Below are 17111 nucleotides of genomic sequence, written 5' to 3' on the forward strand. Positions count from 1 at the left end.
TGTGGAAGGTCAAATGATACGACCACAGGCAGCTCCAAAATACTGCCACAAGGCTTTGGCACCCTCTTGGAGGGAATGAATCACTCCCACTGTAAAATTCCCTGGGAATGATTTTTAGGAGTGGAACAGTCAGTGACTGGAGAAAGTCAATCACTTCTCTTCTGTACAGTAAAATCTGCCAAAGTTTGGCACGAGGGATGGTTGAGTAACCTCTGTGCAGCAGGGTATGTATGAAAAGGCATTAATCAGGGTTATGCTGAGCAGTTACACAACTGTAAATAAATGTGGACAAGCTATTTCCACCTGAGTTACATGAAGGCAGAGATTTAAAGCAAAACCTCTTTTACTTTTACCTGGTTGTTGACATCTAGCAGCTGGCAGGGTAGTATTGTGTGACTCTCAGAGTGTTGAAAATTTTCATTTTTCAAGCACTTTGTTAATTTTAGCTTATTAATCCTCACAATATTCTAAGAAAATAAATAGAAATAGTTGATATTTAAAAGGAGGAAGGTGACAGTCCAGAAACACTAAGGCTTTTACTTCTAGGTATGTACCCTGGGACAATATGTGCTTGATTTTTGAAAAAGGAGCCCCACCACTTGTACTGATGGACTTTCAAAGGCACTGTCTTACATAGCAGGCTCAGAATGAACTAACAAATATCAGAAATTATTTACAAAACTGTATTCTTAAGAGTGATTAACTCAATGCTATCAAAGGAAATAGAACAATATTAAATTAAAATAAAAATAAAAAATGAGAACTTGGCCTCCGAATTCCTGCTCAGATTACTAAGAATCCATCTTCTTATCTAAAATCTTACTCAATTCCTGAATAAGGAAAAGGAACATAGAACAGTTAAACCCTTTAAGAGTATCTTAATTCAAAGCAATGCCATTTTCTTCTGTTTTCATTTGAACTTCATCAGATGATCAGACACTAAGCTCTGATACTTGGCAATTCAATAAACATAAAAGTCCTTCTCACAAAGCTTAAGTTTGAACTATTTGTTCACTTTCAGAATAAAATAAACCTCCCTTTGCTGCTTTTAAACAGAAAAGCAAGTATACTGTGTCATTTTATACACTGGTGCTTAGTGTATAATATATACTCCAGTAATTTCCTATTATAATGGGCTATTTGCACAGGTTGAAAATTTATCCCTGAGGAATGATGAATCTAGTAGATGGACACATACATTTATTATACCAAATACTCCAGGTAATGCTGGTTTATGATACCAAGCCAACAAACTGAATGATAGCCATGGTGTAATTATGTAATTAATTAGCTCTATTATAATTTTTGTTTTATTACACTAACTTTTATGCCACCAGTCAATTTAATGGCATTTTAAATTGAACTAAGGCCCCTGAGAGAGATGCTACTTGCAAATCTTGTATTCAGATTACTTTTAATTTCAAAAGATGACCTAATAAAATTGCTTTATAATTAAAATCATTCTGACAACTTCTCCTATGTGATTCTTTCTCTCCTCTTCCATTTTTAATTATGAAAAAAAAATCCAATCACAAAACACTTGCCATCATAATTATATACAAAAAGCAGAGATCCCTTTTTGTACCTCTCCTTTCTATCCCTTACACAACAGTGCACTCTGGCTAACTTTCCTGTAGAATTTTACTAGCATCCCCCAGAGGCACAGTGAGAAAACTGCACCTTTTTCATTCAAGAAACTGTAGTTGAATTTGCTTGTAGAAATTTGTTTGAAAACTAGTCAAGACATAAAAAAGATGGAGAGCAAATCCCTGAATACTTTCTGTTTCAGACAGACATTTTATATATATTTTAACAGCACAAGAAGCATGTCCCACCAGAGACATGGAAAACCCCCCAGAAGGGTTTCCCAAACAGCATGCTCCTTGTGCACATCTGTCTGCCCCAGCCTGGTGACACAGAGGACTGCAATCTGCAACAGTGAGTATTAATAGAAAGGATGCAAAGGTTTCTCTCCAGTTAACTGCTTACAGCAATCCCAGGGCTGTGGGTCTTTGTCTGTTTGTTGTTGAGGCTTGCTTAATCAGTTGGAAACTGATGGAGTTTTGAGTGTTGTCAATCCCTAGAGCCATTCTGGCTCAGAGACATAGCTATGAAGGCCCCTGGAGGTGACCAGTTTTACCTACAGCCTGTCACACAACTCCTCAGAGTACTTCTGGGTGCTCTTCCCTGAAGACACCCTATGCCAGAGACAACTAAATGACTGTGCACAAATCCAGGAATGTGTTCACAAAAATAAATAAATAAATAAATAAATCAGATCTGAGCCAGTTCTCTAGCGGACGGCTCCTGTGTAGGACCCTCTGTCCCAGGAAGGGGAAGGGTAACCACGCTCCTCCATGTAGCACCTATTTCCATCTGGAAAAACAACGCAGCATTGAGCACTAGCAACTTCCTTGGGGTTGGCAAGGTCATAGAATCATCAAGGGGCTGAGTCTTTTGGTGTCTTTTTATCATAGAGTCTTCTGGCACCTTCACTGTCTAGTATTCCTCATATGTAAACCCATTATGCTCTGCCCCTGACACAGCACCATTAGGATACAACTGAACTTCATTCAATGTTTAGTACAGCACTATCGTATTAAATAAGAAATACACCCAGGTATGGTAGCAAAACAGACTCTGTGAAAACTGTTTTCAAAGGCTCTACTCTACACAGCAATTGGCTACAATCAACTGGAACACTCTAGGGATAGTATGTTAGGGTTAGCTTAGAGTTGAACAACTAATTTCTGAGGTGTTAATGATTATGGCATTCAGGGTACCCTTAATGTATACAGTATTTCAGAATTTGTAAAGCATGTTAAACACAGCAATACATCTGCCTCTGAAAATCATCACATCACTTCAATCACTCATGCCTGGGAAACTGATGTACTGGAGATACCCAACATTACAGAGACTTGTGCCCTGTAATGCTGGATGGTATGGCCAAACAGATTAAAACAATGTAGCTTTCCAGAAGACACGATCATATCTCGTTCTATTTCTACTTTATAGAAAATAATGAAATAACAGACAATATATGGAGCATAAATGGAACTTCAGTTGTTTGCATTTGGGTTTCTTACTGAGGCACAAGCAGATACATGACATGAGGTTTTAAAACATTGCTGTCAACTTCTTACCATTTGCTGTATTCTTTCTGAAGTTATCTAGAAACTCTTCCAGAAGCTGTGACTGGTTTGGAGGTGGCAACAAACTTTTTGGATCCCTGGAAATGTCACCATCTGATGACCAGGATGCACACAAGGGTTGCTGACTCCCACAGTGATTCATTCTCAAAGTGAGCATTACGCTTCTCTCTGAAAACAACAGCTCCATCTGCCTAAGGTCAAGATCAGACACAGGCTCTCCATTTATGCTCAGGATTTCATTGCCTACTCGTAGACCTGGGAGCATGTGAAAGGAGAGGAAAAGGAGAAAAAAGAAGGATGGAATACAAAACAGAAAAGTCACAAACCAAACCTTACAATGTTTCACCTTTTATTTTTATTTTCCATAAGTCTGTTAGAACTGATGAAAGTTTTATGTGTGTCATAAAAATACAACTTAATCTCATGCCTACTTTGATACAAGTTGCTTACTCCTAGAGATGCTAGAGGATTTAGAATGGAAGATGAGTGCAACTTCTGAAAAGATCAGAACAGAGGCACCTCTCATGACTCACATATCCTGAATTCATTACAAAAGATGGCATCAGCATACAGCACAATAATACGTATAACATTATTCCAGTCTGCAAGAACAAGAAACTAGTCACATAGATCAAATCATTCATGCAAAATAACAGTAGATGAAGTTTTTATAAGCTTTTGTATAAATTTAAACAGTAGCAACAGCTGTCTTTCAAGATTTGCAGCGACTAAGTGGTCATTATTCTCAGGTAGCTATTAAGACTTTCTATGTTTTCAGTATTCTCCTTTCTGTTTTTCAGAGAACCAGAACTAACATGATCCTGCCAAAGAGAAACGCAGTTTCTGAGCACCACAGTAGAGAAGGAGCTTGGAGAAATGTATACAGAAAAATATTATCATGACAGAAGCTACTTTTTACTTCTAGCAACACCGAAAGTCTTGGGTCTTGGAGACTGACCAAGCCCATGAGGTTTCCCAGTGTGAGAAAATCTCTTATTTCAGCCTGCTCCTTCATGCAAAAACACTTGGTCAGATCAACAAATGCAAAATTTGTTTCCACGGGAGAATTATTCTAATTATACTGGCAGGATAATTCAGGTATTCTGTGTACATTATCCTTCCTACTAGCATATATATTCCATGCTCATCAGGAAAGAAAAGTATGAATAGTAAAAGCCAAGAGCCATTTCACAGATAGCAGTACTAAATCTCCTTCGTGTTTTGAGGCTGATATGACAATGGAGTGCAATGTTAAATGTCAATACGGTACATACCTTCCTTGTATGCAAGCCCATCAGGGAGAACATCACTTACAAATATGTGTGTGAGATGCTGATTTTCATCAACTTGAGCTGTGACAGCAAAACCTGAAGTAATACAGGGTTAAAATCAAATAAAATCAAATTTCTCTGGAACGTTTTTATCTTGTGTATTTAGTGGAATTAACATAATCAGCTAGTTAATAATTCTCATGAGAAAGCATCTACAGATCATAGAAAAGTTATCTTTTTGTTTTTCAGCCATTTTTAGGACAGATAAAATTAACAGGTCTTCTCAACTTCGAGGAAATGTCACGCTGTGCAGTAAAAAGAGAAATACAGTTTGAAAAAAATACGTATATAAGCTCCACAGAATGGTTCAATAACACAGCTTATCATTACAGTATGAGTTCCATAATGTGTCTGTGAGACAGAGAGTTGTTTTAAACAATTCCAGAAACTGAAAACCCAACCTATAAACGGAGCAAACTTAAATCCATACAGATCCAAGCGAGCCCAGGAAAAAAACCAAACATTCATACCCATAAACATGTAGATGAAAAATAGCACAGAGCCACTTTAATAAGATACCTGTGCTAAGTATATATTCATTTTTAGGCATAAATACCTCCTGCAGATAAAAGACTGTCAGAATTTGTTGATACTGTTCCAACCTGTGTCAACACAAAAAAAAAAAAAAAAAAAAGAAGGCAGACCTTGACCATGGTCTGGTTGATAGTATTAACCTTGGCAAAGGACATTTTTCTTCTGAAAATTCCAACAAGCTTGAATAATTTATTGTATACAGAAGAATATACAATGGGTCTTTCCCAAACAGAGAAATAAGAAATGCATTTGCCAGTGTAAAACAACCAATCTGAGTGCTCATTATAAAGTCAGGAGTCTTTTGCAGACAGATTTTGGCAAAGATGGCTCTAAAAATGGCAGAAAGCTCCTGAAGAGAGAAAGTAGATAATGAGGATAAAAAAAAGAAAAATTCCTGAGAGCTGTTTTGGTTAAACTTACCAAAATCAGTTATATTTTCAGTCTTTGTAAGATGAATGTGATAAACATTTAATGGGCAAATTTCTATTTCATCATACACCTGTTGGAAAAAGCAGAAATAGAGGTGATAAAATTATGAAATTGTAAATATTAAAACATAAAGGTACATCATAGGAAAGAAACGCAATACCATTTGCATCAATAAAGAGCCAAACTTTGGTATATTTACACAGGGAACTGTGTTACACTGCAAGCATCACTGGAATCAGTGGAACTAAATGCAGAGTAAACTAGATATAGACAGTCTGGAGTTGAGACTGACACTATGTCTGTACCAAAATCCTCACTTAAATTTTCAAACAGTTCTTGAAGAGAGTGTTTGTAGTGCCTACCCATCTGAATGTCTGCACAGGCATGAACTGTGTGAACAAGGATGGCAGAGCTCAATGCATGAGCAGCTTTAAAGCCTTATTTTAGATCTAAATCACACATTCATAGGTGATAATTCAACTGTAGCTACAGACATCACGGAGCTGTATCTAAGAAGAATCACACTTTCCTGGTCTACTATGTATTCGTATGGTTCAGGAGCACAGTATTCAGTATTTTCATCAACCAGTCTTCTGAGCTGTAGCCCATAGTTCCTTGGCTCCAGTTGTTTCATCTAAAGAAAAGAGAATGGGGTTTGAAATTTATTATTTGTTTCCAGAATCCAGAGGTCAAAGCAGCGACGCACACACAAGCATATGCACAATCCTTTAGAAGTTGTGCAAAAGTAATTTTAAACAAGTCATTTTCTAACTATTTCTGTGGTATAAACAAAACTTAGCTGCCTTGCTTCAAAGCTAATGTTGAAGTACGACTTCTATTTTCCCTTAAAATTCACCCAACTCCTTTCATAAGTACTATATCTTGGCTATTAGATTAACTGAACATTGCTATGTTTCCAGAGGTAATCATAACTGCTCTCTGTACTTTTGAACTTACACACAGAACCACCTTTTTTTGTAACTACTTGTAATGACTCAGTTCTACTTAGCAACTTTTTCTTCTCATATAGGAAATGTGTATGAAATATGGGCTGCTAGAAAAGGGGATCAGGTGGGAAGCAGATTCCCTAAGGGTTTGCCTTTATTTGATTCTACTTTTATTGCTGGGTTTCATCTATGATCAGAGAGTTTCACCCATTTTTTTTCCACCATGTGAGGTCAAAGCCAAAACCTTGTATCAACAGGAAGCCAAAGGGAGATAGGAATATTCCCAGAGAATATTAGCCTGAAAATGCAAAGCCACTGATAGGAGTTTCTCTGAAACCAGGATGCTACTGAGAACACTGCATAAAACATTTCTTTTTAACATATTAATAAAGCAAACATGAGAGGAATGACTAAAACAGAAGGAATGACAACAGCATCCCTTAAGATTATTTAACCTCATTTACATATCTCTGCAGCTTATGGAAACAAAATCTACTGAATAACTAGGAATTACTTGACCATTTTATTATGTATAGCAGTTTATGAGTTACAAGTGTCTTATATCCTAAATAACTGTATTTAAATGCACATTCTTTTTTCTGTATGTGCTACTCAAAACCTCAGATGGAAAACAGAAATGAGAAAATTATAAAACCCATAACACATGAATGATGAAAAAAAAGTGCTTTGAATTGTATCCTTATACATATAGCGTTCAAAAATGTTCTGTTTGGAAGAAAGATTCCTTACAATCACCTCAGCAGAATGAAAATATAAGACCCAGGACAGATGAGCAGAAAGTAGTCAGCTTTAGAGAATGCTTATGAAAAGCTTTGCACACGGAAGAGGAAGAAAAAAATAAAAGGGAAAGAAGTTTTAGAAAAAAATCAAATAATTTAGAACTAAATTTTCATCTGATACAGACATTGAAAAATTAAAAGCCATCTTTTTCCAAATATCTTGGAATGATGGATTAAGAGAGGTAAGGAATTTCATTTTCAATTTAATTTTATGTTTACAAATTTTATTTTCATCATTCAGATATATTTCTTACGCGTTATCTTAAAAATGTCCAAATATTTCAGCTATACTGTGCCATCTGCTGGTGAAATACCATCTCTTAAAATTCCTTCAGCCTGAGCCACACCATGTATTTTTGAGAAGTAATCTAGGCCATAAATGTTTCTCCAGGATTCAGTATGCACTGTAGACAATACTGCGTCTTGTCTAAAAGAGCGTGCTCATTTTAATTTAAAATATGTAGTCCATCCCAGATTTTCAGAAACTTGTATGATTTCACAATTTCTTTCTTTCTATATTCAGTTTACAAAATTATCACATGGTAAGAGTCACTAAAGTGGAGTCTTTACTTCATTAAAAGCCCCAACTTCCAGCCAGCTGAATGAGCTTACCTGAGATTTCACACTAATGAATGCCAAAAACTGCAGCTGGAAAACTTTTTTTTTTTTTTCCCCCATTTTAGCTCCTTATTTGTGAATTAAATAAAATATATTTACCACTTGTTAGAAAACAGGAAAACATGATTTGAGTATAAAATGTTATCTCTTTCAAAGACCTTGTTTGCATAATTTGATTTGAATCATGAAATCAGAGCTAAACTCAACTACTGGCACAAATAAAGACAGAGGAGCTAGGTAAGTTGTGATTCAATTTTCTGTCCCAAGACATACTGCAATCTCCCAGATTTATGGCACTGACTGTCAGAACAGAATGCACTCTTGGAAATTCTCAGGTAGGATTAATATCTAGTTAAAAGCAAAAATATCTAGTTAAAAGCCCTTTAAGAAACATACATATCCGATAAGCATTTGTCATAGCAGTCTGAAATGTCTTATCCTCATTTGTTAAGTCAACTAGTCCTCATTACTTCTCTGTGACTAATCTGTGCAGAACAGATCAGCTTGCTGCAACGACAACTTGAAGTGGACACATGGGGAGATCTCTCGGAGTCTGATCACCTGGCAAATTGTCATCACTCATTAAGGACTCAGTGTTCTCTGTCTTGATCAATGCTTCTAGAAAAGTTTTCCACAGCCTTGCTACTTTGGCTACAACACATAAATGCTGCTACTGAAAGAAACACTGTAACCACTCAAAATGTTGATACAGAGACAGGGGTGTCCTCAAACACATTATGTTCCTTCTGAAGCATATAACAAATGAATACCTTGCATGCCAGAGACAGAACATCTTCCACTCTGTGTTCTGGTTTCAGAGTTAAAGCTACTCCTTGACCGTCACAGAAGTGAACATACGTTTGTGTTTCCCAAGCATTCTCCTTCTGGATGCTGTCCGGTACTGAGCAGTAGACATTCGAAAATTCATCAACTTGCTGCTGGAAGCCAGGGCAAAAATGCAAATCATATGTGAATGTTGCAAAAATAATGCTAAAAAATGTACATTTACATTGGCAGTTTCCAGTGCATATACACCACCATATCTTTAGACATTGTACTGTGTATACTCCCATGGCAAATAAGGGGCAAAGTTCTGTTACCGATTGTCATTTAATGTCTATAACTTGATTTTCTTGATAATGGAATGTACTGCCACTGAATTCCCATTATGGGCTTTTATGCCTTTTTCTCTTATTATTTGTTGATTTAACTATAACTGAAAATACGTAAATACCTGACATTGTACCACAGTAGGAAACATTTCTTAAGAGGAGCTGACTACAACAATTTTACTTAATTAACAGATCTGAAAAAAACATAATTTCTGTAATTTTGACAGGAAAAAAAAAGATGACAATATACTAAACTTCCAGCAGAGAGCACTATGGAGCAAGGCTTGCCATAACATATTAAAGGACTAAAGCAGAAATAAAGTATTACCCTATCTACTGCTTGAAATCACATTAATTCATAGCTAGCAGAGTATTTGCTTGTTTATCAATCTCGTTCATATTCACACTCACTCCAAACCCACTCAGCTTGATCCAATACAACATCCACCCTAACTAAAATCCCTGTCATTTTCTCACCCTTCATTTTGGGTGAACAATGTTCTGCACTGCACTTCAGGCTAGACATTTGAAAGGAAACCTCACAAGGAAAAGAAAAACACTGCGAGCACTTCTAAACCTGAAATTTCACTTCTCTATTTGGGTCTGCCTATTCAGCACATCACTTCACTGCCCTCATCAAGGCATTTCTTTTACAAAGAGGTGCTCCCTGAATTCCTCCTTACAGCCAAAGGAAAGTGACAGTAACCCAGGAAAGCAGCATAGCTGCGATCCAACGTAAATCTTAAGATATTCTGAGCTATCTTACAGTGCCTAACTTCTGACTGCTTTTTCTTCATTAGTTTGTTTTCAGTCCCTGTTGGTTTGCGTTGGGGTGTTTTTGCCCCCTATAAAAAGCTTCTTGATTATGCAATTTTTCTTCCTGACTCTGCAGGGACACAAGCCCAGTGGTCTACTGCAATTAAAAGCTGCAGTAAAATCACTGCACAGGGACTGCTTCCCTTGCTTCAGGCATCAAAGTTATTGACAACAATATATCAACAGCAACAAAGAGACCATATTATTTTGTTTTTCTAAATAACAACTGTGACTGTAAAAAAGATGTAATAAACAGTCCTATTCATGTAATTATTAAACAGTGCAGAAATTTAGGTTGCAGATGAACCACAATAATAATTTTTATGCTACAGTAGTGCTGGTTTTGGCAGAATTATTTTAATGAATCAAGAGCATTCAAGAATCTTATACTGATTGCTCAACTGTCCTTTGTAACTTGTTGAAAATGAAATATTGACCAGCATAGGTCCATGGAAATCCTACTAAAATAGAACTATTATACATAACAGCAGTTCTGTTATGCCACTGCAATTAATGGAACAATGAAATCTACAGCGGTGGGGTTTCACTTCAAGTGGCTGCAGCTCCAGACTGCTTGTAAAACTGCTGTAGTTGAAAAAGATAACTCCAGTGGATCTGTGGTCCTCTGAGAAACCAGTCAATCGGGTGCCTGGGAGCAAATGATGGTCTTCCACAGCATATATAGCAGGAAGGAGAAAGGGCAAGGCAAGTATACTGCAAGAGATGGAAATGATCAGACTGAATTCTCCAGCAGCTTCCTTTGAGCTACACTAACTTAGTTAGATGCTCCCATCAATTCAGAGATTTGTAATTACCAAAATGGTTTATTGTCCTGCAATAACAGCTCTTTGTATCTGTTCAACAAAAAATGAATCTCATTTTTGCAACAGATTAAAAGAAAAAAAAAATCAAAACAAGAGAGGATGAAGGTGATGAGAAATAGATTTAAGTAAGGCCACCTTCTTCTGGTAACATTTATGGCAAGAAAAAGTTCTTCCTCCAATGTAAGATGTTTTCCCTTTCTTTCCATGTACACTAGTGCTCAAATACATACCACAAGATAAACTTGTCTCTATTATTAAACAAAAATATGTTCCTTAACTGCAGTCAATATACTGTTGCTTCATCCACATTTTCCATCTCAGAAAATCTGACATGAAGAAATTTTTTTCCTGTTATGCCCACTAATGTGACTAATAGTACAATAGTTCATTCATTCATTGCCACATAAATTTAAAACAACCCATCCAATTTTCCAGAAATATATGCCAGGAATTGCAGACTGACTGTCAAACACTGTGGACATAGGTTTGCTGCAGGACCAATAGATTACTTCATAATTTCCTCCACTGCTTGTCTCCATTTTTATCATCTCTTTCAGGGAAAATATAGCCTTCCAGGCAGAGTTTGCTGTTTGCAATTTACTGCATTCCTTGGGTAGTATTTAATAAAAGTTTTTATCCTGTTTTGTTTTTTATTGAAATTAGCCTATGAAAATGGGCTAAAGCCAAAGTAACGGTTTTCAGAGCTATGATGAATCATTTCTGAGTTGTCGTGTGATTCACGAAAATGTCAGGATCTTAAAAATGCCCACACTGTATTTAATTCCCATTAAAAAAAGGTTTTTGAAGTACAGTTCAGATGGTAATGTTTTTCTAGAAATAAAGTTGAGATCCAGAGCTCCACTTCAACACCTAAGTTGGAGTATTTTTTGAGCCCTGAAACAACCCCATTTGACTTTGTACTTGGCCTGTCCAAAACCTGCAGTAAGGTTGACTGTATGCTAGCTGCTTTTGCCCAGATAGAGCAGAGACAGACCTTGAGCCTTTCCTGATTCAGCACCATGGGAATTGAATGCCATTCTTCCTGCTGTCTGCCACCTCCAAGACCGGTCTGTCTCTCCTCAGAGGGGTTCAAGAGGAGCAAGAGATGCCAGGGGACACAAAATCCACAGCAGACTTGGCTGCATCAGGTGATGCTGTTGATCTCTCAAGTCTCAATGGGGTCAGAGGCAAAAATGAGAGACCAACACAACATTTCTTTGGAAAGAATCTTCAGGAGTTGCACCCAAGAGATTTTGTTTGCCTCATAGCAGTTTTAGGAGAGACCAAATCTCCCCAAGATTTAAGAGGACTTGACTTTTTTTTGCTATTTCTGAGGTGTGAAACTGAGGCAACTTGACACCATAATCACTGGTACGTTTTGGAGGAATTTGTGAGTTTTCTCTACAAGAGATCATCTCCCCCAGAAATCTCACATAATTTATTTGGAAAAGAGAGGGGTGACTTAGCATAAATATTTTCCCACTCCAGAAAATAACAGGCAAGAGGTCAAGGAACAAAGGGAATTCAGTTGTTTCAGTACATTGCTTCAAAAGACACACAAAAAGTGAAGATACTTTCAAGAGGCAAAAAACCAACATTACAGGATTAGTTGCTGTCAGTTGGAGATACCTCTCAGTGACATAGCTTATTCATAATTACACATTTCTTAATTACCTAGCCATCACATGAATACCTTTGATGGGAAAAGAAACCACATAGCACGTAATAATACCCCAAAAATCCAACAATAGGAAAATGTATGAAAGATTTTGAACTTTGTCCAAATCTTTGCCATGAAATCCATTATAACTGTTCACTATAGTTAAACATTTTCAAAATCAGGATTTTATTCTAAAAAGCAGATTTTGACTTTTTGTCTATGATCTGGTACACTTACACAGATGAAAAGAAATAGCATTATAACATGCTTTATTTCTTTTCTTCAAAGTCTTCTCCTTAGTCTTAAACTATATTAAAAAAAATATAACTGTTTCAGGAACAAAAGAAGAATAGGGATAGAAAGTAGATGGGAAGACCAATCCCTTTTTTCATCTGGCACATATTGCAATTCTATACACAAAACAAAGTCCAAAAACTCTACGCCTAATATTTAATTCTTTACTTGGTGCTTATCTGTTTAAGCCTAGGGAGGGAAGAAAAATCTGTCTGTATAAGCTCCATGGTAGTTAGATGACACAAAGTGCTCCTACATGTCCATGGTTATGGACTTGAGAGTCTACTGCTCTGCTTCCAGCCAGTGGATTGTAATGCTATCCCCAGAGAGGCTGCAGGAACCAAAAGAGATTGCGACCAATGTCCTGACCCATGTACATTAACTCACTTCTCTGCCCACAGGACTTAAGTTAAATTTCATTTGCCTTAACACTCAAATCATACAGGTTCTGTTGAATTAGATAAAGGGGAAAAATAAAGCTTAGAATTGGCCACAATACAAAGGCAAAACTTTCAAACAAACTCAGTTCAAAATCTGTTTCTTAGACCTTACAGGCAGTGTATACCAGTAAGGACAAGTGCTGTAAAGAATTTTCTAGTTTTGTTTTTTTGTTGTTTTTTGTTTGTTTGTTTGTTTGTTTTTATTATTATCATTACTTGTTAAAGGCTACCACGCATATTGAGAAATTGAAAGTGAGCAGAATTTTAATTCTGCCACCTAAAACTGACTTTTACAAACCTTACTGGGGTTTCAGAACCAGCCTCATAACATGCTTATATATTCAGGAAATATATTTGAGAATTTAAAAATAAGATGGTGCAGAACAGAGACAGGCTTCTCTTACCTCAGCAGAGTTGGCTGAATTCTGGACACCGGCAAATCCATGTCCTCCAGCAGAGTCAAAAATCTATTAATAATACAGATAAATAAATAGGCTAAACAAATTAAAAATTAATTGCTTATGTGTGTTAGGCAAATTCTTTGAATAACTGAAGAAACAAAAACGAGATGAATATATCTAATTCCCAAACCAGGGATTGTTTTGCACTTTTGATTGTTTTATTTTGATCGGAGGTAGTATTGAAGAAATAGGAATTCTCCCTCCATAAGGAAAATTTAAGTCCGTTTTCTGCTTCAGAGTATGTATACACTTACATTCAAACATGTATAAAAGCATCCACATACTTGGTTTTTTCTACCCACTATTTAGCAGTAACTTTAAAGTCAATGACTATCCAATCATGCACTCTTCTCCAAGTTACAGTTTCAGTATTTGTTACATCATTAGGTACAATTAGCAATAAATCTCATCATGATTTAAAGGAAAAATTTCAAATTAATGTTCCAGTTTTGGACAATTTCATCCCCTACAATTTTTTAGCTCATCTACCTGAAAAGTGAGCCTGGCACCGTTGATAGCAATATAATTTTAGCTAGAATAGCATACATGGTTCCCACCAGCACTAGCAAGAAATGGAAACAGCTGACTATTGCCCTACTTCGGAACTGATGACAGCAGAAACTGCAACCTACATTTCCCATATGCGTAGAAAGTAGTCAGTTTCTACAGAGAGGCTAGGAAGTAATAGTTAATAGTATCTCACAAAGATGGTAGGACTATTCATGCAGTTAAATAAAAAATGAATAGCTAAGGATACAATCAGATATTTTGATGATAAGAGTTGCATAAACGTAAGGATAGATCTGTACAGTTCACATAAGAGCTTGAGATTTGCAGGTACTAACATTACTGTCCTGAAGTGCAAATATAAATTGCTCTTTTAGTCTCCTTCTGAAATCAACAAATCAGTACGATATCATCTGACTTACATCTGACCTTTCTTTTTTTTCTTCTGTTCTCGGAAAAACCTTTCGGATAATCCAAGACAATAACAAACTCTTTTCTGAAATTTCACATGAAATACAGCTTCTGACAATGTGTAAAACAGGCACTACTTTTGAACTTCCTCTTTCTTGTCTTATCCTCAGATGTAGTCAAAGCATTTTATTGTTTATGATTTCTCAAAATAGTTTATCGTTTAGACTGAAGAAAAGCAGATAAGCATTTAAGAAACTGAGGATAATGTGAGCCTAGACGTCCCCCATCTGCTACAGTTCAGTTTTATTAACTGGTTTCTAAAAGACTGAGTCACTTCACTAATGTTTACGAAAGCCTCCTGGAATAAAAACTCAGCACTCTATATTTTGAATTATTATTAACAACATAAAAATAAGAAAAAATTTAAAACTTCTCTGCTGCAACAATGTTTAAGAACATATCATCTAATTTTGAGTACTACAGATGAAACCATACTAGCTCTAGTCAAATGAACTTTAATTAAATCCATGAGTGCAAGAAATTTTTAACCTATTTTTTGGAACAGATGTTGGAGCACAATTAAGAGAGAACCAACCCTGACTTTCCTGCTTAACCCAGTTTCCCAGAGGGTTGAAAAGTTGACAAGAAAGGCAGCCCCAGGCCCATTCTGATTTACAATTACGTGCGTATACACTAGTCTGAGCAATGACATGGCTCCCTTTTCAGACACTTTCCAGGTTCAAGGGTCAGTTTTTAATTCATGCTTTTAAAAATTCTTCACTTTTATGGGTATGAGTCATAGTGCAGTGTTATTAAATATGCAACACTCAAGATTTACATTTCCTTAATTTTATTGTAGGTTGTTTAATAAAAAAAAAAAATCAAATAAATATAAGAATCTGAGTTCTTGGATGAAAATGAACACTTTAGGGACAGCTGGTTGCAAGTTTTGGAGCAAAAAGGGTGAAGACACACTGGGGACACCTCTGCCTGTGCTCAGGAAAGAGTTGGGAGGGCAGCAGGAGCCTCTCTGCCTTGTTGTGGAAATGAGATTCCCTGTCCCTGAGCTCAGCAGAATCCCCTTCCCAGACTATAAAGCATACAGGAGGATGTATCATGCAGTTAAGGCAGTGAGAGGTATCAGCTCAGCTGGAAATGAAGCTAATAGGCACAGCAACCCTTCCCTCAGGCCTGTTATTAATAAAGAAATAGAGATGTAGAACTCACAGACCAGCCTCACCCGTCACAGAGAACACTGAAAAATATATGAAAAGGACCACCTAGAGAAAATCTCTCAACCAGTTCCCTCTTTCAAAAGACAGATCTGAGCTTTTATTCTTATTAAGTGTCACCATGTAACACATCTCAACTGATATGCAAAAAATGCCTAACAGTCATTCAAAGAAGCTTCATCCCAATGCAACACGCAGATAAATATTTACCTATTAAAAATATAAATAACCAGACCAGAAAATCCTGATGTGTTATTTTGCAGTGCTAAATTATCTGTTTCATCAGCTCTGGGACTACAACAATACAAATATGGATAGGTTTGCTTTGTATACCTCCTGTGAGAGGCAATGCCAAAAGCCACTGTCTTTGGATCAGCTGCTCCATTTTTTTCCGTGGAGATTCACCAATGTTGTTCTGTATTAAATTGCAATAGTACTTCAGAGTCCCAGATACATGTCAGCACAACACTGAATTAAGGATTTGCATGTAGGCTTTCTCCAAAGAAATCCTACTTCAGAACAATTTGCAAGATGGCCATAAGATGAGTTTTCTTACAAATTCAAAAGAGATTGCCTTGTACTGCAGATACGCTAATCCACAGGGTCAAAATCTCTCATTCATCAACCTCATTTAACACAAAGAAATCCAAAATCAGACATATATCAATGCCTCTTCACAAGTGATGCTCTCACTACAAATCTATAATATCTACTGAAATTGTAAAGGCAAGTCTGATGGACAGATGTCTCCTTCCCCATGCACCAACAGCATTAGGCAGGATAAGCCCCAGCAGAAACAAGCCCTTCTCTGCTGCCAGTATCCTAAATCCTCAGCAAATAAGATTTACCTGTGTTATGGAAGGTCGCTTTTCTTTTCCTTTCCTTGCTAGTGTGTCCAGTCCTTTCAGTGAAGAAAACAAACCCTTCTTGTTTCTGACTCTTTGAGACAGAGACAGGGTACGCTTCCTGAGAGCAGCTTCATCTCTGGAGCAGATCTATTTAAACACAGATAGGACTTCTTTATAGCACTTTCATAAGAGCAAAATACTGATAGTTACTACAACCTGAGACAACAAATGAAAGTTTCTTTAGTTTATCGCAGTGCAACATGCCATGGTACTTCTTTTGGTATTCAAATGGTGTGACAGCATAATTTTTTTCATAAGGCAAAATTGGAAGATCATAGGAAGGAATTGGAAAATGTTGCTCTGTACAATGGAAGTAGTTAATGAAAAGAGTCTGAAAAAGAATGATAATCTATTATCCAGATAAAAAATTGCTAGAGGAAGAAAGATAAAGTTGGCAAACATAGGAGATAAAAGTGCTATACTCTCATGTTCTTGACAAACAACAAAATAAAACACACAGATAAAAATAGTGGCTGAGAGAAACAGATTCTCTGTTGGGTCTTTCAAGGCTACTATTCAATCTGGCTTCTTATGCAGAAAACACGCTCTATTTCTTGCTGTAGAGATCAACTTCATAGACCAGTAAGGTTAAAAAGAAGAAATGTGCCTGCTATTGTCATAGTTTACTTGAA

General features: G+C 36.6%; 1 protein-coding gene across 3 annotated transcripts in view; it reads right to left on the bottom strand.

The window, feature by feature from the left end:
- The window catches only part of TIAM2 (TIAM Rac1 associated GEF 2), an 88284-nt gene that overhangs the window by 43665 nt on the left and 27508 nt on the right, over positions 1-17111 (bottom strand). The window contains exons 7-13 of one of the 3 annotated variants that reach the window (XM_052686815.1): positions 16420-16566; positions 13365-13427; positions 8585-8749; positions 5978-6083; positions 5441-5518; positions 4430-4522; positions 3147-3410 (exon numbers count right to left, since the gene is read on the bottom strand). In XM_052686815.1, coding sequence (XP_052542775.1) covers positions 3147-3410; positions 4430-4522; positions 5441-5518; positions 5978-6083; positions 8585-8749; positions 13365-13427; positions 16420-16566 — 916 coding nt within the window. Of the gene's footprint in view, positions 1-3146; positions 3411-4429; positions 4523-5440; positions 5519-5977; positions 6084-8584; positions 8753-13364; positions 13428-16419; positions 16567-17111 lie in introns of all 3 variants that reach the window. The other 2 variants (XM_052686806.1, XM_052686824.1) reach the window with 2 other exon arrangements.

Source organism: Tympanuchus pallidicinctus, unplaced genomic scaffold, assembly GCF_026119805.1.
Source record: "Tympanuchus pallidicinctus isolate F22 unplaced genomic scaffold, pur_lepc_1.0 scaffold1, whole genome shotgun sequence".
Lineage (NCBI taxonomy): Eukaryota > Metazoa > Chordata > Aves > Galliformes > Phasianidae > Tympanuchus > Tympanuchus pallidicinctus.